Genomic DNA, 25053 nt, shown 5'->3' on the forward strand with positions numbered 1-25053 from the left:
CAAAATACCACCAAACTAGGTCACCGGCCTCTTTTAAAGATGTTTCATTTGCACAACGGAGATGACTTTAGTCAGATGCGTCTCACGAAGCCAGTAATCCTTCGGAAAATGTGACTACAGCTAAAACCTTGTCAGTCGGTGTCTTGATAAGAGAACCCTTATCTAAACGTATCCTCCACAGCACGTGTATCATAGAGGCTGCTATTACCGGAGCCGCTTGTCTTATCAACTACAAATTTGCATTTGAAAAAAATGAGAAGTTCAACATAACACTGCGTCTCCTCCTCATTGTTAGACAGAGCCTTCTCCTGTACGCAGATGGCTGAGGTAAGTTTTGAAGATCACTTTAGTGTAAGTGATTCTTTAGAAAGAAATATTTTGTGATTAATAGTAGGAATAACTTCTGTTACAGGTGCTGACTCGTCCTAAATGGGTTCTTTGAGATTAACAAAGATGAGCTGAGATGAATCTCCCCTCAACAATTTGGGAATGCATACTCATACTTCTCTTCAATTTTTCCATCCAGCGTGAGTATTTATCTGTCTAGCCACATCAAAACTATTTGTCTGTTTCTCTCTGGTGCGCTTCAGTCCCTGATTCAGTCCCTTTATGACAGTTTGGTAACTGTTGGGGTTTTACACCCTGCTTTTAAAGCCCTGACCACAGCGACGAGACGAAAGTGTTCAATAGCATTTTTTGTCTCAAAACTTTCTTGGCATGCCTAATTGCAGAGCAAGTAATAGAGTTAGATAATAAAATTAGGAAGAGAGGAGGTACCTTTTGTCGCAAAATCGCGTCCCTGACAGCATAGATGGGATTTACAGTTTACTGTGCAGCAAGTATTCATATGCACCAGCAAATTTTAATCATACTTTTTTAAAAACTAAAAATAACTTGTCACCCTTGGATAACACTACTTCTATGAAAACTTTCTGTCTTCCTTTTGTGGACAGGTTGCCCGCTGCTCCCTGCTGGCTGCCAGCATTTCAACGAACTTGGCTACCTGACAGTAGAGCCAGCCCCGCTCTTCCTCGTGGGTTCAAACCTGACAGTGTACTGCCACACCACAGAATGTCAACCGAGGTAGGAGTGGTAGAAAATACAAGCCAATATAATTTTCAAATATTCGATATAATATGTTTTCTGTTTGCTTATGTATATAATTCATGCAGATATCTCAACAGTGTTACTCTCTTTAATGTTCTTCCTCTTGAGCAAAAAAAAAAAAGCTAAAGTTTTGTTCAGATGCAGTTATGTGTATGACTTCCAGGTCCACAATATCCCTGGAGCTGAACGGTGAGGCTGTCAAGGCTCAGAAGAAATTCAACTGCACCGTGGTGATGTTTAATCTTCCCAGGGTCTGGGTGCCACAATCTCAAGTGGTCTGCAAGCTGAAGAAGGATCAGTTGTCTTTTATTGTGAATGGACTGGACCTACATGGTGGGCGTATGTACACTTGGCTGATGTACAGTCACATAGAATTAATGCTGTATGGATTACTTACATTACTTGCTAAAAGGAATTTATGCGAAAATACAGAATTACGAACAAACAGAAACTTACATACACATTTAAAATTTAAGTTAACATCTCATTGCTAGGGACCCGATACTGCAGATGGTAAAAAAGAATAGTGGCTTAAGTGTGTTATCATGGTTATTAAAATGTTGTTGGGTGGTAGCTAAGTATCCGGAAAGTTATTGCTAAGGTGTTTAGGACAGTTGCTAGGGCTTTCTAAGTTGTTCCTTGGGTGTTCCAGGTAGCTGCAAATTTGTTTTTAATAATAATCTATAATAATAATAATAATAATAATAAAACAACAACAATAACAACAACAATAATAATAAAAATAATATTGTTTCCAAGTGGTGTGGGTGATTCAGCATTATGGCTTCACTCTACTTTTCTACTATTTCTGGTAGTTCTGTAGTCACAGTGGAGTAGAGACAGAGACAGTGTTGCCAGATTTGACAGAGAAGAAGGTATCTAAAAGTTATTATTTATTATTCTAAGCAATAAAATACAAAAATGAGGCAAGCAATGAGAATTTCTTAACCAAAGTATTTCATTTATTGATGTAATATTTATTGTTAAAGACTGGACAGGAACGGGAAAAGAGTGAGAAGGAAAAATTAAGGGAGTAAAAAGTGAAGTGAGGAGGGTGAAGAATTAAGTGAAAAGAGAATCAGTTATCAGTTAAATCAATAATTGAAGAGTGGCTTAATTTTATCAGTTGGCCATCACTATAGTTAATTTTAGTACAACTATTACAAATACATGAACCTTTTACTGTCGCCCTTTTTTATTTCATAGATAAAAACATCTGATATTTGTATGATATATTAACCATTGAAGTGGAAATTTCCCCATGTTTTTACTGTGTGTGTGACGCTGACATCATCTCTCATCGCGTGTCAAGCACGCTACTCACAACTGGCACCAAAAATAGCATCCAATTATAACAACCAGTACAAATATATGTTCCTGCCCAATTGAATAAAAAATTCTCAACTACACAGAAAAGCTCCCAATCTGGCAACAATGGACAGAGAAATGTGCCTGTATCTCACAGCTGTGTGTCTGTGAGACTAACTGCTGGTTCACATCTGGTTAACACCAGTCACAGCTGGTCAAAACCTTTTCCTCTGAAAGAAGGAAAGGAAGCGTTCAAACGATTGTAGGTCAAACTCTAGCCTTCTCTGACATAGCAGAATAAATAAGTGAACATGTGTTTAACTAAGATCCAGTAAGAAAAGGCTTAAAAAAGCATAAAACTTGATTTGATAGTGGTGAGCTATTTCAAATTTAAATGGTGTTTCTATTTTGAAATTAGTAGAAACTGTAAGACTTCAAAAAGAGTTGATTTGAGCATTTGTGGAACAGCTCCTATTATTCTCTCTGGGGAAATGTGATCAAACACTTTTTGTCAATGAGCAGCATGTTTCGATTTGTCATACAGTGTAAGTATGTGGAACCAAAAAACGCGGGAGGACTAGTGTGCCAAAAGCCACAGGAAAGAGACTGTATTAGTTTGTGTTTCTCAGCCTGCTTACAAAAAATAACAATGGTTTGCTTTTTATTATTTCTCTATTTTTGTTTCCCATCTTTTTCTCTTGAAGTCCCTCCAGATAAGCCTGAAAATATTTTCTGTGAAACAACGAGGTCAGACTTTATAAACTGTTCATGGGAGCGTGGAAAGGAAACGCACCTCTCTACTAACTACAGCATTTCAGTCAACAGGTATGGTGTTATTCTGAGGTCAAACGAAGCTGTTGTTGTTTTCTTTCTGCTTCTTGTTGTCTTCCTACAGTTTAATATATGCTTCTTTTTTTAAACACATTTTCAGAGAAAATGGGACCCAGATACATTCAGCTCAGATCCAGGATGCTGAAGCAATGACAATACCACAAGGAATTTTAGATGAAAACACTAAGTACCAGCTGTTCGTCACTGCTTACAACCACTTTGGAGCATCTCAGTCTGATCCATTTATCGTGCGTGTAAAGGATATTGGTAAGCTCTCACTTCCGTTAAACACATATCTTTATGAATGACCGTACATCTACATAAACACACTTCTTTTAAAGAGAAAATCTTTTCATCAGGCTTATCATGTATTTTCTTAAGAAATGAGTCAGCCTTTGACCTGCTGCATTTAGACATTTGTTCTATCGTCACTTTGTGACTGATTTGGCCTGGCTATCAGCTAAACTCTCTCACTCTGTTTTTGTTATATCTCTTTGAAATGAATTGTTAACCTATTGCATCTGCCCTACATACAGTATGTCGCTGTTTCATGTCACTTCATCAGCCTTGACTTTTTGAGTCATTACTGAATTACTGACTACTGTTTTGGTATATTTGGATATGCTGAAAACTCACTGCACAGTCACTGTCACTTGTGTGCACTAATGCTACTTCTGTGTCCTTTTGTATTGCAGTGATACCGGAGACCCCTCATATTACAAGGATAGAGTTTGGGAACAGCTCCATAGCAGCCGTGTTGCAGTGGAAAACCACTGAATCCTCAGTGCACCTCAAACCGTACATCCGGCTCCGCGCATGTAATGGTTCCTGGGTAAGATGATAGTTTTGTGGCTATCTGCAGCATCAGCTTCTATCAGACAGTGTGTAGGTGATCTAATCTCTCGATGTTTTGTAGGAAGTGAGAGAGGGAGCAGAGCTCAGTGATGGTTTGATAAGAGCAGACGACTTGAGGCCTCTGACTGAATATGAGTTCCAGATGAGAACATGTAACTCAGCATCAGGGCTGACCCATGCCAGCACGCCCAGCTCCATGCCCAGGTCGACCTCCAGCAAAAGGTCACTCTGCAGCAGATGGAGCCCACCTGTGATGGGAAGAAGCCCCGGAAAAGGCAAGCGTGCCACCTTAACTTCAGAATTCTTATCTACCACGTAACAAATGCAGCTGAATGTGATAATGTGCGGGACTGTCGTCAATCATGCAACAACGCACGTCTTGTACTTTAACTTATCTTTAGCTCCATCTCAGCAGTTGCATGTGTGGAGGATGTTCAGCAGCCTCCAGCCAAATGGGCAGCGGATGTTGACTGTCTTGTGGAAGGTAATGTGTGGTAATGATTCATAAGCACTGGCTTTTATGTTGATATTCTGATAGGCAGCACTGTCACCTCACAGCAAGAAGGTTATTGGTTTGAACCTGCCGGCTGCCCTCTCTGTGAGGAGTTTGCATGTTTTCCTCGTACTTGTGTGGGTCTCTTCCGGGTTCCTCCCACAATCCAAAGACATGCAGGTTAGGTTAAGTGTGTATGGTTGTTTCTATATGTTATCCCTGTGATAGACCTGTGACCTGCCCTTGCCAAATGGGATTGGCTCCAGCCCCAACGTGACCCTGCAAGGATAAGCGGCATGGCTAATGAATGAATGAATGAATTTATTCTGATACATTCATTTGGTTATAAAGAGAAACCCTGCACTGCTCTTTGATATAAGGAATAGCTTGACATTTTGGGAAATATGTTTATTCTCCTTCTTGCAAAGAGTTAGGTCAAGAGGTTGCAAAAGGTTGTATTTATGGTAAAAACAACTTTATCTATCACACCTTATTGTTTTTACTTTTTTTGTACAGATTAAATTGACTGTAGAATAACAGTCAAACTATTCCTATAATTACCTTTAATGTTCAGAAAAGTAAACCTGATGTGATGAATGGACTTCCTCCCTAGCCTCCACCTCCAGAGGACCACAGTGGCAAGGTGCAACAATACAAAATCTTTCTGGCTAATGATCAGAAACGAGAAGTGACCTGTCCTGCGACACCCAGCCAGTGCTTGGTTCAGGTATCAGCAGAGGTTCAGGCACTTACCGTCAGTGCTGTCACTTTATATGGGTCATCTCCACCAGCGTATTTGCCACTCACACACTCAGGTACACAATTATTCAAAACTAAAAAAAAGTTCAAAGTTTAAATTCTAAAGAAAGCCCGGTGAAGTGTAATACTTTCTGTTCAGGTGTTTCTGGACCTGTTCTGAGAGAGTTGGCTCCTGCAGCTAGTGGCAGTGCTGTGCTCGTCTCCTGGTTGTGGCCGAGGCCCGAACACCGGGCTGCAACTGGAGGAGAACTGATGCGCTATGTGGTGGAGTGGATAAGTGTTCCCGCGACACAGCTGCAGTGGCAACAGCTGGACAAAAACCAAAACAACATGTCCATCACAGGTACAGAACACCACAGAAACACCATGACCAGGCACAATGACAGCGTAGAACCTGCTCACACAGACAGGGTGAAACAAAACTCGAATCATATTAAAAGCCACTAAATGTTTTATCCACAACATGGCACATGGGCTTCAACTGAGATCAAGGAGTGACCTCTTGTGGGTAATTGGTGAATTACTCCAGTTTGTGCTTTCATCATTTCAATACCTGATGAGGATAAAAAATTAGTATGATAATCTTAATAAAACTGAATCAGAAGCTCATAAGAAAATATTTGAATATTTACAGTTGAAAGTTAAGTTTTCCTGTATTTTTTCAGGTCTGACTGCAGGTGTGAGGTACAATATCTCTGTGTATGCTGTGACCACCAGAGGTGTCAGTGCTCCATCATCCGGCCTGGTCTACTCCAAAGAACAGAGTAAGACACATAGACTCAGCATGTCCCCAAAACCAGTTTACTAGCACACTTTTAAATGTAAAGATGGACATTTTTCAACTACTGAGTTTATCATGTGACGGATTTTTGCATAGGGATTCAAGACAGCACATGATATAAAGCAGACACACGCTCAGTGGAGTCTTCACCCATCGTCCTCTCTCTTTCTCCCTGTTCTTTCAGAACCAAAGTCTGGTCCCAACATGTCCGTGCCAGTCCATGAGGCCAGGCGGATCCTGATCCTGTGGGATGAGCTGCCTGTAGACCAGCAGAGGGGCTTCATCACAAACTACACCCTCTATGTCCAGACGCTGTACTCCAGCAACCCAGCACGGCGTGGTGAGCAGGTGTACTGTGTCCTTTTGTGTTTGTTTGTCTTACACTGTGTGGCACTCTGTGTTAGACATTTCTCACAGTTCATTCTTAAGTTGTATCCCAACAGAGATACAGGCTATTTTGAATCCAAAGTTTTCTATTTCCTTATTCTTAAATTTCTGTGTGCACCATGAACAAAATTCTGTTCACCTCCACTCTGTTGTGGGAGCAGCAGAAACCTCAGAGATTTATATTTTAAAAAATGTAATTTATCCTGTAATAACCACAAAACTATCTGCATGGATACATACCATTTGGATGAGTGAGAAACTAGGCTTTTTTGTAATTTTGGTGAATTTAACCTTTAAATTAAAACTCTTTAGCTGCTTTATATAATCTGTGAATTTTAACATGCCCTTTCACAACTAAATTACCCTTTGATTTGAGCTGAAGGTTTGAAGGAAATACACCTTGGCTTTGAGTCATTTCCTGTTCTTTGTACATCAAGAGCTCTTTAGTGCTCATTTAACCCTATGCTCACGTGTGTGCTTTACTTTGGTCAGGCTATGGCACACCTGTGCCTATGTACTCATGGCGGAAATCATATATGCAGTAGTATGCATAGATTGTGTCTCAGCTCTAACCACTGTTAGATAATGGAAAGTGTGAAACCAGCAATTCATTGATACTCCCCTCCCACAAAGCTTCAGTGCATCAGCAGGGTTTTTCTGCTCTTACTTCCAGTAATGAGGTGAATTTCGAGCGTGCTGGGTAATTGTTTTATTTTTTGTGGTTAATTATTCAATGAAACACACAAACGGAGGGGGGTAGGTTCAATATACAATAAAAACAATACAGCATTCAAAGTTACAGTATTAATTAAGAAAATTCATCATTGTACATTAACATTTGCTAGTTTTGTCTCAGAAAGCCAAATCGATATCTCTACTTATCCTATATCTAAACTGTTTGTTGTCGAACCTGTCTGATTGTCTGTGTGAACATGTACGTGTCAAAGTTAATACATCTGTTCACACACACTGATGTTTCATACACTGGTTGTCAGTGAATCATAGAGTTTTCTAGAACTGACTTTGACCACGAACAGGAAGCCATGTGGCTATATGCACACATGCAACTGTAAAGACTGTTACTAACCAGCCTGTCTCATACACTATTTCTGGAATGTCAGCGTAAAAGCACCTGAGAACTTACCTTTTCCTCTCTCTAATAAGACATGTTATGTGCATACAGGACACCATTGTTACCTCTGCAGAGGAGGTTATGTTTTCACCCATATCTGTTTAATTGTCAGCAGGATCATGCAAAAAGTACTAAACCCATTTGCACTAAAGTTGGTGGAGGGATGGGGCATGGGGCAGGGAAGAACCCATTATATTTTGTAACAGATCCAAATCATTTACTATCAATTTGAATTTTTTACTCTGAAGCCTAGTGTATGTTGTTTTATAATGCCCTTAGTGGAGATCTGCACTCTCTGGCTTAAAGTTATTTCAGTCAGTCTGGTCTAGTGATAGCAACTGTGGCAGTACCACACTGTCAAAACCACATTCTGACATGAAACTAGAATAAATAAAAATGATCCTTTCAACTCAATGTACTGTTGGGCTCTTCTGAAAATGTAAATTCTTTAGCAAACAGCAAGATTAACCGGGGTCATAAATAAGATCTTAGAGCTGAACACTTTCCAGAATCCATATTTGACAAACCAATCTCACCACAAAGAAGCTGTTTATAATCACATCCCAGCAGCTCCCTCAGCAGATCTGCAGGGTCTTTGCAGTGTTTTTGATTTGTTCCTCCAATTTTCATGGATTTGTAGATGTTCAAATTTCAGTCCATAACTGAAAGTTTATTTTTGACTTCAAAAGCAGATGTTGGAATAACAATCTCACCACAAATTCCACCAACAGATTGAGATTGTTTGTGTAATTTCCAAGGTCAAGAACAACTGCATGTGTTAAAGCTTAAAGCAGCTATTCATTTATTAATTATATTAAATTAATTGATCATTTTTTACAATAGCAATATATGAAATGACGACGAAAGAGAAAGAGGTCAGTTGTAGTGATGAACCTACAAACAGTTATGTCATTGCTCTGCAACTCCCCTTGGCTTTACAGAGCTTAATAGCGAATTTCAGTTCATTGTTAGTCTCACGCCAAGCAGCGGACAGACTAGTTAGACTAGCTGGTGAACACAGTGGAGCATTTAGCAGCTAAAGAGCCTGATATTTCCCCCAGGAGCTGGTGGAGACCAAAGTCAGAGCTAAAAGAGAGTGAATCTTGGACTTACATTCCTTAGGTGGTGAGAAACACAACTTGAAATGAATGGTAATGTTGTTCTTTCATGGCTGGATATGTAAATAAGCAAATGTTTCTTAACAAGTTCACCATATAAACTTGATGATCATATGTCAACGTTATATTCATAACTTGTTTCTGCTGCCCTCAAGTGGCCAAAAAAAATCAGTTATTGCAGGTTGAAATAAGTAAAATATCTAGTAATTGTGCTGCTTCAAAGAAATCCTGACTCTCATTTGCTTCGTTCCAGTGACGCTGCCTGGCTCCGGCCCCAGAGAGATGTGGCTGGACTGTCCTGAAGGAGCTCTGGCTCTGCAGCTGACTGCATCCACCTCAGCAGGAGAAGGGCCGTGGGGGATCCAGATCTCCTCTCAGCCTGCAGCTCCTGCAGGTCAGTCTCCTATCGTCCCTATGAAAACACAAACACTAACTTAGTAAGCCCGTGTCTTCAGTGCAACCCTTTCAGCTAAAGGAAGCTTTAAATGAGAAGAAAAGACAACTTTGCTTTCTTACCGCTACGACAACTAGTGTACTCAACTGTTTTGTGCTTCCCTCCTCATCTCTTCTAGTTGGCCTGGTGATTGTGATTGTTTTCATCTTTGCCCTCTTCATAGCGATCATAGCCAACCTGATGTGCTGGAGTTGTGTGAGGAAAAGGTATTAGTATTAAACAATATTGTTTTAATAAATGTTTTATGTTAATAATTGTTTCATGGAAAATAACAGTCATCACACAACAGACATCATCTAATAATAGTGAAAGTATTCTGGTAGGATAACCATAACTGTCTTTTTTTCTCAGGCTCCTGCAAACAGTTTCCAATGTGCATTGGTTTTGTTTTACTAGTAATCAAGATGGATACAGTTGTGGCTGATTTCATGAAATAGCCCACCACACCGCAACATAAGCATATGAAGCAAGAACCCACACAATTAACATGAACAGAAACCTAAACCATGTGGTGGTGTTAGCTGTGGAGATGATGTGATTTATTCATTATAACATTACAAACATATTTGCTTTGTCTCAGTTGCAGAATAAGACTGTGTTGTTTTTTTTCTGTAAATGTACCTTTACTGCACCTGATACTGAACCACCATGATCAAGCTTGAATACTAAAAACCTAACTGTCTTTCCATCTCAGGATTAAACAAAAATGTATATCCTGGGGACCTGCCTGGCTTGTTGAAAACCTACCAAAACCTGGAAATAGTAATGCCATCAGACTGCTGAAGGTAATTATAGTGGAGCTAAAGAGGCCAACTGTTTTGACATTCATACTTCCCTTTTTGTGTGACTTACTGTCACCACATTAATCAAAACAGCAACAGCTAGCATATGCAACAACTGCACCAACACCAGCAATAAGCGCAGAAGAATATACTATCAAAATGTCATAAATAAAATTTTAGAATATAGTATATAGTTCTTGAGGTTTACCGCTCTGTGCAACAATAGGAAGTGATGTCAGTTGTTTCTGCTTTCACTTTGACAGCATCCAGCTACTTTGTTTTGTTGACAACAACTTTGTGATGAGCTGCAAGTGAAAACAAGAGACTTGACAACGCATGTTTGTCCAACACATTGTCTATGTATTAATCACTTTGTGTGAGTCAATCAAGTCTGACTATGCTTTGTTTTTGTGGTTGTTTTTTTGGTCTCCAGCAGGACGACAGTGAACTATCCTTCTCATCCAGCCACAGTGACCCTCCGCTGTGCCCCATTAGTTTGATCTCCTCTGAGGAGAGGGACGACATGTATCCCATCATCCATGTCAAAGTATCCCAGACTGGATCAGGACAACCCATGGCAGAGACACCTTTATTAGCATCAGATACCAGGACAGTGCTTGTTGACAGCCAGCTGGATCATGTCAGCTACAAACCTCAGATTGCTACATTGGCTCCACAAGGAGAGGAGGTGAAGGAGACAGAAGAGGAGCAAAGGGACATACCAGCAAGTGAGAAGGAGGACTTTTGTTCGAGTGCATTTGGTGGATTACTGGGAGGCTTGTTGTCCAGTGTGGAGGTGGATTTCTCTGATTCGCCCCTGGGACCCACTCTCAGCTCTGTTGGTGGCCTTTTGTGGCCTAAAACACCTGAAACAAGTGTCCTGAATAGAGGCTTCTTAGCGGAGAAGAGGGGGACTGACTCTCCCTCTTTGGAGTTAGAACAGAGTGATATAATGACTCCTGACATGGCCGACATTTGTTTGTCTCAGTTTACCATTGAAACAACTCTGATTGGTGGTTACTTCCCTCAGGTAACTGCTGTCAGCAGCACTCCACTCTGCGACACACAGAGGTAGCTGCGATGATGGGAATGACACAAACAGGACAATCTGCACTACTAAACTGACTTTCAAGAGAGCATTACTCAAGCACCACTTCACCTACTGTATACTGTTAAAAACCAAGTTAATAAAGGGCAAAAATGTATAGATCGAGTTTGATTGAAGGACATTCTAATAAATGTGTACCAATTCCTCACTGTAGTTATGTTGGCACCATCTTTTCTAAATGCATACTTAACTAAAGGTTTTATAATAAATAATAATGTTAAATAAATGATTCATCGATGCTTCAGTAATAAGCATTCATAAAGACAACATTGAGTTTGCTGGGTTGTGAAAAAAAAAACCTGTGGCTCATGCACATCTACTTGCAGATGGACTTCCTAAGTCTTTTTAGCCATTTTAGCAGCATGGCTCTATGGATGTCAGTGATGATAGGTCTGACTGGTTGTACAGACATTCATGGTTCCCTGACAATGTACCAAAATGATTCTGGTGATCCCCTGACTTTTCCTCTAGCCCCACCACGAAATTGACCTTTGTGGTTTTAAATAAAATGTGTTGGATGGGTTGCAATGCAATGTGATACAAATGTTCATGTCCCTCCCCAGGATAAATTTGATGTATGGTAATGATAATTACCATATTTAATGATAATTTTGGTGATCCTCTGACTTTCACTTTAGCACCATCATCAGGTCAAAACATGAATTTGTCCAATACTTTGGTTTATGATCAAATACCTGATAATACCTGTGTTTAGTGCAAATGATCAAAGGTTAGCGTGTTAGCATGCTAAACTAATATGGTGAACATAGTAAACATTACATTTGCATGTTAGCATTGTCCCTGTAAGCATGCTGACATGCTGATTTTAGCAATTAAAGTCTTGTGAATAAGCTCTTTAATACATAAAGGAACCTCTCTAATAGAGAGTTCATACACTTCTGAAATACAGCTATAAAGGATCTGGACCAAAATTGCTACATTATTGATGAAAGGATGAAGGCCTACAGTTTTAAATAAAATCTAGTTTCATATAAGGGAAGGTTATAAACCAGTCTAATGGATTTTTATAATGAATAAATTGTTTATTAACCATGTAGAAAGTCATAGTTATAGCTTGTTGATCAACCTAAAGAAGTTAGTACAACCCATTATCATGCACATGCCAAGTCAAAATAATGGTCCTGTATCAACTGCTGAGAGAGTTCCTTGTATTTCAATACAAGGGTGTGACCTCTGTTTGTCTCTAAAGTTAGCCATTCTGTTTTGAGACAGTTGTGTGATGCCAAGTGTGAAATTATTCCAAAACACACCAGTATAAAAGTCAGTTGGTGCTTTCCCTTCCGTAGATCATGACTCTGTGTAAGGTTATAGTAATCTGCACCTGAACCGTAAGTTCTGCTCACACATGCACCACCTGCACTTAAACACCGTTTATCAGGGCTTCCTGAGAGTTGTCTCACTTCCTCCTTCGCAATCAAAATTTCAGGAGGGTCTCTCCCATGTCGACACACTGAGACTGTCACAACATCTCTGGGAGCCTCATTGACAATAATCACCTTGCTAATGTTTTTGTGTAACAGTGCAGTTATTATTTTTATTCTAAATAGGGTAATATTGAGCCTTGCGTTGTTGTACTTGTGCATGTAAAGGTGAACTGTGGTGCAGCTACAGGGGAAAGTCCCCCAATGCACCACATGTGGATACGACTGACAGAGTGAGAGACCTTTTTCTGTGTGGAAAATGTGATGATCAAAGTTAATCTGAGGAGTTGTGTTTGACAGCTGCATTATTTACACATCTGTCTGAAGAGTTACCTCATCATGTTGGATTCAGTCCTCTCATCCTCCTCTAAATGGGATTCAAGAGAGGCCTGAACCTGCATGGGGACTGATTTTAAGAAGCTGCAGTAGACTTCTTACTTAATTAAAAATACAAATACGGCTTAAAAAATTAAAACCCAAGAACTGGAAAATTCTAACCTTCTTTTATATACAGGCTATATATGTATATGTCAGCTGTGCGAGTGAGTGTCTGGCTTCACTGATGAACTGTGACTTCATTTGTGAGTAAAGTGTTTCACAGTACACCAGAGGCGGAGCCTACACGGAGTCTCCGCTGCCACTTTGCCAAAGGCAGGACTTTTCTACATACAGTCTATGAGCAGGACGCACGACTCTTGTCTACATAAAGATGTTCAGGGCGACTTACGATGAGGGATAGAGCTTCATATCACTCACAAGGATTTAATACTGGGATGTGATGTATCGGTGAGTACATTGAGGGTTTATTTTCCCAGTTTTCATCACCATCGTTATTGATTGAACGCAGATGCGGTTTAGTTTGAGCCCGGAGCTCCACATCTGTCCAAGTATCTGTGCTTAGAATCAGTTGTTTCATATAGCCTATACGGGGATACTGTAACACTTGAAGTAAGGAGTATGAAACTGGGACGGTTCATACACTTTTCATCATTATGAGAATCAGTAATAAGCATCTCCAAAATCGCCTTATTTCAAATACATAACTGACCTACTGCATGTGTATACTTGTGCTTATTTTAAGATTAAATTAGCAGCTCCTGCTACAATGTAAGAGTCATATAAGGAGACGGTTACTGATGACTCGTAGCGACAATGTCCCAAACATGGTCCATCCTCACTGCCGTTACATTGCTGGCGGTGCAGCTTTGCATAGGTAAGCTCAGACTACTGTGTGGATACACACTTCTAACACCTCTCTCGGCATGTAAATTACATTTGTATTTTTTGAATGAAAGTTAGATCAAATATTATTGTAAAAATGTGCTTATTAAAAACTTTTTGTATTAGACAAGTGTGCAGGTTCACACTTCCTCATCTGCTCCAAAGCCACCAAATAAACAATTAATAATCTGTTGCATTCAGATAACTAACCCATTGGATATAAGACATGGTGAACATCTGACTTCAGCCTTTATAGCCTAAGTCATTCTTTCTTTCTTTAGGGGAGAAATCCTGCTCCATCTGGTCCAGTGCTGGACCTTTGGTGCAGCGAGACTCCAGTTTTAGGGTTTACTGCACCTTTAACTGCAAGTGCAAGGGATCCATGTTCAGTGACCACCCACCCACACTACAGAACCACAAAGAACTAAATTCTACAACCATATATTTTAATGTGGTGAACATAACAAAGAACAGAACCTACAGCTGTAACTGTGACTGTACCCTGAGACAGTGTAACTGTCCTGCACCGGACCCCTGTGGACTGGATATCAAAGCTGGATGTGAGTATGAAGTACAGAAGGGATAAGGCCTTCTTCTCTGAAACCTTTATCCCACTGCAAAGTTTATTTATGCACAGATTAAACACTTCTCTATTTCAATTGTCCAAGCTTTTAATGGATGAGTTACCATATACCACACCCATCATGTAAGTTCAACATGAGCCAACAGCTTTAACTGTGAAGAGATCATTTAATTTACATAATACGCTCATGTAAAATTCATGTGAATAGATACAGAAATCTTGCAGGATGTTTTCCAGTGCATGGTGTTTCATTTCAAACCTTGACTAACTTTTCAAACTACAGGAGGTGTAAAAAAAAACTGAAAAAAAGTTGGCAGAGCTGCTTCTGCTTTCTTTTCTTTATTTAAAGTACACGCTGTTCACATGTTGAAGGCTGGCCGCAGCTAAGTGTCATACCACAGAGCCATTTCTAATTTGGGAGTAAAAACAGGCTTGTTTTTCGACACATATGATATGTGCAGTCTTGGGACATGTACAAAATATTACCAATACAAACTCTTGTTCCAGGATGACACTAGAAAACCTTAAAAAGATGTAACCTGCTCAACCAGTGTAATTGACGACATTACCAAATTTCTGCATTTTATTCATTAATTTTTCTGACTGTCATCAATAATGACTGATAGTAATACTTACTAATTGGATATTGCTAATATGTTGCAATGTGAAGTCGTTTTCAAGCATTTTACTGCTGCACTTTGACGCATTCAATTCAATTTCTCTTTGTCTGCTTTGTCCTTCAGACCCACCAGATCGCCCTAAAAACATTTCATGCAACTACAGGGTCATAAATGATAAAAGTGGAGTTATGTTCTGCACTTGGAACAGAGGACGGGATACTTATCTCAGAGACAGCTCAGTGCTGAGGTGAGTTTGAAAAAGAAAGGAAACTTGACCGAAATCTGTCTCCAAAAAAAAAAAAATCCCACAGTGCAGTTTCAAACGATCTTATGCTGTCAAATGAAACTTGGCCTTGTGTGTTTCAGGGTGAGAACTGTACCAAGAAATCACACTGATGGACCAGATGTGCACAATGTCTCCAGCAAGGGAACTGATGTATCGTCAGTTAATTTCACTGTGTCCAGATCTGTCCAGCTCATCTCTGTGTGGGTCCAAGCTGAAAATTCACTGGGCTCTGCAGTGTCCTCCACCATCAACTACACTCTCAGAGACATTGGTGAGACCCACATAAATTGCTGAGCTCTGGGGACTTCAGTTTGTGAGCTGCTACTTTCACACATGTAATGACAGTTTCAAGGTGTTTGTAAGGCATGAAATGATAGTGGAACTTCAGACCGGCTTCACAGTGAAGTATGTCTTTCTTTATCAACAGCCACAAAGCTTAACTAAAGTTTATGATTGTTGATAATCTCCGTCCATCATCCTTTCAACTGATGCAATGATGCGTTGGAATCTTATCTTTCTTTTGTTGTAAAGAAAACACCAAAAACTGGCCTTGTGTGCTCATCTTGTGAAAGTTGCTCAAGAGTTTTGTTTTAACCTCTGTGGTGGCTGTGTTGATGTGAGCAGCGATGCCATCGACTCCTGTTCTTGGCCAACCCCAGTGCTCTTCCCGGGAGTGCATCATCGAAGTGAAGCAGTCTGTGATCACTCAACAACTGGAGATCCAGTACAAATCAGCAGAGCAGACATGGACATCTTATCCAGACCAAGTAAGGCCTCTTAACGCTTTAGATTGGTCCAGATCCTGGGAACATTTAGTTGCAATGGATATAGCAGAGGGTTACTTAAAACCTTTGAAGGCATACACTGCATGATTTGACCTCATGAGTCTACTGTTGATTCAAATTAAAAGGTAGATATGAGTGTGAGGCTGATGAAGTGTCAATAAAAAGCTTTAATTTGACCTTTAATCCTCTATCTGATGCCCTTACATGATGATGGTAAATGTCACTTTGGGATGGATGAGTAAGTTTATGTCAATGAAAAAAATAAATGAATAAAAATAAATGTTTTGTTTTTTTTACTCTCAGGGTGTGCAGACCAGTACAGTTCAGAACCGGTCCATCTCGTCTCTCGAGCCCTACAGGTTGTACTATTTCAGAGCCCGATCCAAATTTAGCACCGGCTTGTGGAGTCAGTGGAGTGTAAACGTTTCCTGCTTGACTGAAGAGGAGGGTGAGTAACTGACTACTAACCTGCAGCTCCTGATGAGTGTTCAAAAGAGCCTTACTGTGTGTATTCCTGCACTTTACTGAAAGGAAGCACTACTGCTTCCGTCTGAAGACTAACAGATCTGAATGGAGTATTTACAGTATCTCTGTCGGTCTTAATCTATGTAAGCTATCAATGAATTTGTTTCCTTTCACTTGTGTTTTCTGAGGAAGTTATTAGCTCACGTCTGTTTGTCTGCAGAATATTTATAAGCCACTGAGACATGCCTCAGTGGGTTGTGGTTTGAGAGCAAAACCATTAGTGATAAAACGAAATTTCATACAATGAAAATATTTAATGAAATGTGTTCAGTAAACTGCAGTGGAGTCTCTTGAGTTGACACTGGGCCAGAGTGAAAAAAAGTGAAGTGGTAAAGAAGACAGTAGTGGTTCATGGGAAATATCACAGGATATATGTTATAGCCTACTGATGGTGCGAAGATATATAGAAATGTAAGCTATGAAAGCAGCAGCAGCAGCAGCAGCAGGAGTAGAGGTCAGAGTAAACACAGTTTTTTTTTATTGAAGTATTCAGTAAATGATGTAAAAGATGAATTACACCTGTTTGTCAGTCATCTTCATTTTCTAGGTCAGCATATTCTGTCTGATGGTTGAATTTAAGTCACTAAAGTAAAAGTAAAAATTTCGCATCCACACAGGTGATTAAACAGCTGCTGGTTTCATGACAAGACGGTATGAAAGTCAATGTAGAGATGTGAAACACGATTCAGGAAGCTTATCTGTCACAATAAATAATTTGTTGCCTTTTCTTGTGAAAGCCATAACATCCTCTCATAGAAGTGCAGTTGTGAGTGTGTATTGATTTTACTACTCAACTGTTGTGTTTTGTTGAAATGGACTTTAACCTCCTTCAGACCCCACTTGTGTATGATTAAGAATAACAATTGCAAAACCAATTAATTGTTTCCTTTAAAAACATATTTTCCCCTTTTCTTCTGACATTATTAAAACCAAACTTGTAGTATTAAAGTGAGAATCCGATAACCCCAGAGAGAAAGCGTTGATATCCTGTATTTCAGGGTTGGCTATAAACACTTTTGCATTCACAAACTATGTTAACGGAGCATCACACCCAAAAGACGCATAATCATCTTACATGTACGTCATTACAATATAGTGAAGTGAAATTTGTAGTTTCTTTGCGTAGCTAACACTCAAGTCTCAGTTTCCCAACTGCACTTAAACTCACCAACAGAGAAACATATGACTCTAAAGTAACTTGGATTTAACTTCAAGTAGGCCGATCTGTGTTGTAATTTGAAAAAAATCATGACTTGAATCATGAATCAATCTGAAAACTCACAGTGTGCTTTGGAAAACAGTTGGCATTAATGTAAATATATCCAATGTATGATTACGAAACCCCCAGTGTGGTTGTTTATCCACATTTACATTTGGACCACTTGTCTTATTGTATAGGCAGATTAATGCAGCAGTGCAGAAAATGAAGCTCGAAGCTCTGAACTTCCCACATACTGTACACAAATTACAGGGTGGAGTGACCTTTTCTTCCCCACCATGTTATCACATGTCATACGTACATTGCTGTCGCTGGTGTTGGGTCAGTGTTACAGAAGAGGAAATTCACCCTTGCTTTTTGTAGCAGGTGTTGCACACATGAAAGTAGGAGCCAATTCACAGAAAACACCAGGAGTTACTTAGAAGTAAATGTTTTTTTTTTTTTTCAAGTAACTATTCTTCACAAAAAAAAAACAAAAACAGCAAGAACAACTCTTAATCTTTAAAGGAAGTAATTACAAGGTTTCTTGGAATTGTTACTCATTGCCGCCAGACTTGATTTCACATAGGAAACTTTAACAGTCTTGCAGAGTGGATGTGTGTCACTATAAAAGGATTTCAAAGCATTACGTCATAGACTGATACAAATGATAAGGAATAACTTTGAAACAAAATGTCAGTACTCATGATGCTAATACACTAATTCATTAAAAAACACTCAAATCTAGTCAGTGAAGCCAAACACAAAAAACATTCTTACATATGATTTTAGTTTTATGATGCAGTGACAAATGAATGTTTTATTGTTTTAGCTCCTGCAGAAGAGTTGGATGTGTGGTACACTGAATTTGCATCTGCATCTGACTTTAAATCCCTGACAGTTTACTGGAAGGTAAGTTTTGAATCTTGTTAAAATAAAGTCCTCTTAATTTTTTTTTCTGAGTAACTGCTTTTCATCAGTTTGAATTGCTGAATGATAGTGAGTGACCAAGGGCGTAGGATTACATATGGATGGTAGGAATGTGACCCTACCAATATTTTGGGAGGACAGAATTCTCCGTACCAATATTTAATATTATATAAACTCGTTCACTCATATTAGATCATTCCAATGTGCCCTCCAAGAGGCTACGTCTCCAATACAACCGATTTAGGCATGCTAGCATCTGATTGACTGAAAGGGCTGGGGCCATCTGAAGGCTCACGTCGTGAGAATATCACAGTGGTACGTAATGTCACCAAAAAAATGTCCACTGTTGTTATTAGCCGTCTTCTGTAGGATAGCAGTCAGGTTGCTGTCAGTTGACAGTAGTAAACAGAAAATGGTGGCACTGTGGTTAGAGTTGTTGCCTCACAATAAGTAGGTTATGGATTTGAATCTCAAAGCTGGTGCCTTTCTGTGTGGAGTTTGCATATTCTTCAATTGGCATTGGTATTTTGGCTTCTTGCCGCAGTCCCAAAACATGCCCGTTAGGTTAATTGATGACTCAGTTTTATTTTGTTTGGCCATACTATACTATGACGTTTTATGCATTACTATTCTATGACGTCTTTTGACATTTTATGCCTTATTATGTGAAAATGTTTTTTTGACACTTTTATGCCTTTCTATACGATGACGTTTACATTTTATGCCTTACTATACTAAGAAGTTTTTTTTTTTTTAATTTTGCCTTATTATGCTAGGACGTTTTATGCCTTATTATATGATGACATCTTTTGACATTTTATGCCTTACTATAATATGATGTTTTATGCCTTACTATATTATGACTTCTTTTGACATTTTATGTCTAACCATACTATGATGTTTTTTGACATTTTTATGCCTTATTATAATATGACGTTTTATGCCTTACTACATTATGACATCTTTTGACATTTTGCGCCTTATTATACTATGACGTTTTTTGACATTTTTATGCCTTATTATACTGTGATGTTTTTTGACATTTTATGCATTACTATACTGTAACGTTTTTTTTTGACATTTTATGTCTTACTATATTATGACTTCTTTTGACGTTTTGTACATTACTACACTATGACATTTTGTACCTTTCTGTACTCTGACGTTTTTTATGTCTTACTATATTATGACATCTTTTGACATTTTGTGCCTTATTATACTATGACGTTTTATGCCTTACTATACTATGATGTTTTATGCCTTACTATATATACTATGATGTTTTTTGACATTTTATGCATTACTATATTATGACTTCTTTTGACATTTTATGTCTTACCATACTATGACGTTTTTTGACATTTTTATGCCTCATTATAATATGACGTTTTATGCCTTACTATACTATGACGTTTTATGCCTTACTATACTATGATGTTTTTTGACATTTTATGTCTTACCATACTATGACGTTTTTTGACATTTTTATGCCTTATTATACTATGACGTTTTATGCCTTACTATACTATGATGGTTTTTTGACATTTTATGCCATACCATACTGTGACGTTTTGTAATATTTTTGTGCCTTATTATAATATGACGTTTTATGCCTTACTATATTATGACATCTTTTGACACTTTATGCCATACTATACGTGACGTTTTTTTGACATTTTATGCCTTACTATATTATGACTTCTTTTGACATTTTATACATTACTTCATTATAACGTTTTGTACCTTACTATACTATGAAGTTTTTGATGCCTTACTATATTATGACATCTTTTGACATTTTTATGCCTTATTATAATATGACATTTTATACCTCACTATACTATGATGTTTTATGCCTTACTATACTATGATGTTTTTTGACATTTTATGCGTTACTATATTATGACTTCTTTTGACATTTTATACATTACTTCATTATAACGTTTTGTACCTTACTATACTATGAAGTTTTTGATGCCTTACTATATTATGACATCTTTTGATATTTTTATGCCTTATTATAATATGACATTTTATACCTCACTATACTATGATGTTTTATGCCTTACTATACTATGATGTTTTTTGACATTTTATGCGTTACTATATTATGACTTCTTTTGACATTTTACGTCTTACCATACTATGATGTTTTTTTACATTTTTATGCCTTATTATAATATGACGTTTTATGCCTTACTATACTATGACATTTTATGACATTTTTATGGCATATTATACTATGACGTTTTATGCCTTACTATACTATGACATTTTATGCCTTACTATACTATGACGTTTTTTGACGTTTTATGCCTTCTTATACTATGACGTCTTTTGACATTTAAAGCATTACTATGCTATGACGTTTTATACCTTACTATATTATGACTTCTTTTGACATTTAATGTCTAACCATACTATGATGTTTTTTGACATTTTTATGCCTTACAAAACTATGACATTTTTTGATATTTTTATGCTGTATTATAATATGAAGTTTTATGCCTTACTATACTATGACGTTTTATACCTTACTATACTATGACGTTTTTTTTTCATTTGTTTGCCTTACTATACTATGACGTTTTATACCTTACTATACTATGCCGTTTTTTCACCTTTTTTTGCCTTACTATACCATGTCGTTTTTTTGGCGTTATATGCCTTACTATACTATGATGTTTTTAGGCCTTTCATGCTATACTATGCTATGACAATTTTTTGGCGTTATATGCCTCATTATTCTATGACGTTTTATACCTTACTATACTATGACGTTTTTTGACATTTTTATGCCTTATTATACTATGACATTTTTTCAATTTTTTTGCCCTACTATACTATGTCGTTTTTTTGGCGTTATATGCCTTACTATACTATGACGTTTTTTCAAGTTTTTTTGCCCTACTATACTATGTCGTTTTTTCACATTTTTTTGCCTTACTATACTATGACGTTTTATGCCTTACTATACTATGACATTTTTTGACATTTTGTGCCTTATTATACTATGTCATTTTTTGGCCTTTCATGCCATACTATACTATGTCAATTTTTTGGCGTTATATGCCTTATTATTCTATGACATTTTACATCCTACTATACTATGTCGTTTTTTCACATTTTTTTGCCTTACTATACTATGACGTTTTATGCTTTACTATACTATCACATTTTTTGACATTTTGTGCCTTATTATACTATGACGTTTTTTGACATTTTTATGCCTTATTATAGTATGACATTTTTTATGTCTTACTATATTATGACTTCTTTTGACATTTTGTGCCTTATTATACTATGACATTTTTTGACATTTTGTGCCTTATTATACTATGACGTTTTTTGACATTTTTATGCCTTATTATACTATGACATTTTTTATGTCTTACCACACTATGATGTTTTTTGACATTTTTATGCCTTATTGTACTATGAGGTCTTTTGACATTTTATGTCTGAACATACTATGATGTTTTTTTTAACATTTTTATGTCTTACCACACTATGATGTTTTTTGACATTTTTATGCCTTACTATACTATGACGTTTTTTTTGACATTTTAATGCCTTATTATAATATGATGTTTTTTTGCCTTACTATACTATGTCGTTTTTCAACATTTTTATGCTTTATCATACTATGACGTTTTTTGCCTTACTATACTATAACGTTTTTTGACATTTTTATGCCTTATTATACTATGACATTTTATGCCATACTATACTATGATGTTTTTTCTAAATTTCTTTGCCTTACTATACTATGTCGTTTTTTTGGCGTTATATGCCTTACTATACTATGATGTTTTTAGGCCTTTCATGCTATACTATACTATGTCAATTTTTTGGCGTTATATGCCTCATTATTCTATGACGTTTTATACCTTACTATACTATGACGTTTTTTTTTCGTTTTTTTGCCTTACTATACTATGACATTTTTTTTCATTTTTTTGCCTTACTATACTATGACGTTTTTTCATATTTTTTTGCCTTACTATACTATGTCATTTTTTTGGCGTTATATGCCTTACTATACTATGACGTTTTATACCTAACTATACTATGACATTTTTTTTTAATTTTTTTGCCTTACTATACTATGACATTTTATACCTTACTATACTATGTCGTTTTTTTGGCGTTATATGCCTTACTATACTATGACGTTTTTTCAAGTTATTTTTCCCTACTATACTATGTCGTTTTTTCACATTTTTTTGCCTTACTATACTATGACGTTTTATGCCTTACTATACTATGACATTTTTTGACATTTTGTGCCTTATTATACTATGTCATTTTTTGGCCTTTCATGCCATACTATACTATGTCAATTTTTTGGCGATATATGCCTTATTATTCTATGACGTTTTACACCTTACTATACTATGGCGTTTTTTTTCGTTTTTTTGCCTTTCTATACTATGACATTTTTTTTCATTTTTTTGCCTCAGTATACTATAACGTGTTTTCAATTTTTTTGCCCTACTATACTATGACGTTTTATGCCTTACTATACTATCACATTTTTTGACATTTTGTGCCTTATTATACTATGACGTTTTTTGACATTTTTATGCCTTATTATAGTATGACATTTTTTATGTCTTACTATATTATGACTTCTTTTGACATTTTGTGCTTTATTATACTATGTCATTTTCTGGCGTTTTATGCCTTATTATACCTTATTATACTGTGACGTTTTTTGACATTTCTTTGCTTTAATATATGTATGGTGTTTTTTTTCATTTTTTTGCCTTACTATAATGTCGTTTTTTGGCGTTTTATGCCATACTATACTATGTCATTTTTTTGCGTTATATGCCTTATCATTCTATGACGTTTTACACCTTACTATACTATGAAGTTTTTTTTTATTTTTTTGCCTTATGATGTTTTTTTGAGATTTTATACCTTTCTATACTATGACGTTTTTTGCCTTACTATACCATGTCGTTTTTTCACATTTTTTTGCCTTACTATACTATGTCGTTTTTTAGCATTTTTTGCCATAATATACTATGTCATTTTTTTGGCGTTATATGCCTTACTATACTATGACGTTTTATACCTTACTATACTATGTCGTTTTTTCACCTTTTTTTGCCTTACTATACTATGACGTTTTTTGGTGTTTTATGCCACACTATACTATGACGTTCTTTTAGATTTTTTGCCCGACTATACTATGTCATTTTTTGGCCTTTCATGCCATACTATACTATGACATTTTTTCAATTTTTTTGCTTTGCTATACTATGTGTTTTTTTTGGCGTTTTAATGTCTTACTATACTATGACATTTTATGCCTTATTATTTGATGACGTTTTATACCTTACTATACTATGACGTTGATTGAATTTTTTTTGCCTTAGTATACTGTGACCTTTTTTTTAGATTTTATACCTTTCTATACTATGACATTTTTTGCCTTATTATACCATGTCGTTTTTTCACATTTTTTTGCCATACTATACGATGTCGTTTTTTTGCGTTTTATGCCTTACTATACTATGACCTTTTTTCAAGTTTTTTTGCCTTACTATACTATGTCGTTTTTTCACATTTTTTTGCCTTACTATACTATGTCGTTTTTTGGCATTTTATGCCATACTATACTCTGTCATTCTTTTTGCGTTATATGCCTTACTATACTATGACGTTTTATACCTTACTATACTATGTCGTTTTTTCACCTTTTTTTGCCTTATTACACTATGTCGTTTTTTTGGCGTTATATGCCTTACTATACTATGACGTTTTTTCAAATTTTTTACCTTACTATACTATGTCATTTTTTTGGCGTTATATGCCTTACTATACTATAACGTTTCTTTTTCATTTTTTTACCTTACTATACTATGACGTTTTTTTTCATTTTTTTGCCTTAGTATACTATGTAAATTTTTTGGCGTTATATGCCTTACTATACTATGACGTTTTATACCTTACTATACTATGACGTTTTTTTTTCATTTTTTTGCCTTACAATGACGTTTTTTTTCGTTTTTTTTGCCTTAAAATACTATGACATTTTTTTTTTTTTTCCTTAGTATACTATGACGTTTTTTCAATTTTTTTTGCCTTAGTATACTATGACGTTTTTTTGAGATTTTATACCTTTCTGTACTATGACATTTTTTGCCTTACTATACCATGTCGTTTTTTCACATATTTTTGCCTTACTATACTATGTCGTTTTTTGGCATTTTATGCCATACTATACTATGTCATTTTTTTTGCGTTATATGCCTTACTATACTTTGACGTTTTATACCTTACTATACTATGTCGTTTTTTCACCTTTTTTTGCCTTACTATACTATGTTGTTTTTT

The 25053-nt window shown here is 36.8% G+C and overlaps 2 protein-coding genes across 2 annotated transcripts in view; both read left to right on the forward strand.

Moving 5' to 3' along the window:
* Positions 1–86: 86 nt before the first annotated feature.
* On the forward strand, positions 87–11263 carry LOC111231915 (interleukin-23 receptor-like). Its single transcript, XM_022759188.1, has 17 exons — positions 87–327; positions 413–527; positions 954–1083; positions 1271–1446; positions 3120–3240; positions 3347–3513; positions 3942–4078; positions 4163–4376; positions 4503–4585; positions 5208–5409; positions 5493–5696; positions 6019–6117; positions 6319–6474; positions 9025–9165; positions 9344–9431; positions 9920–10010; positions 10441–11263. Exons 2-17 carry the CDS (start codon positions 464–466, stop codon positions 11080–11082), a joined length of 2715 nt encoding a protein of 904 aa, XP_022614909.1. The 5' UTR covers positions 87–327; positions 413–463; the 3' UTR covers positions 11083–11263.
* Positions 11264–13249: 1986 nt separating this feature from the next.
* LOC111232050 (interleukin-12 receptor subunit beta-2-like) overlaps positions 13250–25053 on the forward strand; it is a 32162-nt gene continuing 20358 nt past the window's right edge. The window contains exons 1-8 of the mRNA XM_022759400.1: positions 13250–13343; positions 13639–13770; positions 14060–14338; positions 15105–15228; positions 15348–15538; positions 15892–16034; positions 16356–16500; positions 18608–18687. Of these exons, the coding sequence (XP_022615121.1) occupies positions 13710–13770; positions 14060–14338; positions 15105–15228; positions 15348–15538; positions 15892–16034; positions 16356–16500; positions 18608–18687 (1023 nt within the window). The 5' untranslated portion in view covers positions 13250–13343; positions 13639–13709. The remainder of the gene's footprint in view (positions 13344–13638; positions 13771–14059; positions 14339–15104; positions 15229–15347; positions 15539–15891; positions 16035–16355; positions 16501–18607; positions 18688–25053) is intronic.

Source organism: Seriola dumerili, unplaced genomic scaffold, assembly GCF_002260705.1.
Source record: "Seriola dumerili isolate Sdu_G_001 unplaced genomic scaffold, Sdu_1.0 BDQW01000321.1, whole genome shotgun sequence".
NCBI lineage: Eukaryota > Metazoa > Chordata > Actinopteri > Carangiformes > Carangidae > Seriola > Seriola dumerili.

Bases quoted from the DNA above. Each gene is read 5' to 3' on its own strand.
- LOC111231915 (XM_022759188.1), top strand. From the start codon at position 464: ATGAATCTCCCCTCAACAATTTGGGAATGCATACTCATACTTCTCTTC. The intron at 1,084-1,270 runs GTAGGAGTGGTA...TATGACTTCCAG, and splicing joins ACCACAGAATGTCAACCGAG to GTCCACAATATCCCTGGAGC. The intron at 9,432-9,919 runs GTATTAGTATTA...TTTCCATCTCAG, and splicing joins TGGAGTTGTGTGAGGAAAAG to GATTAAACAAAAATGTATAT.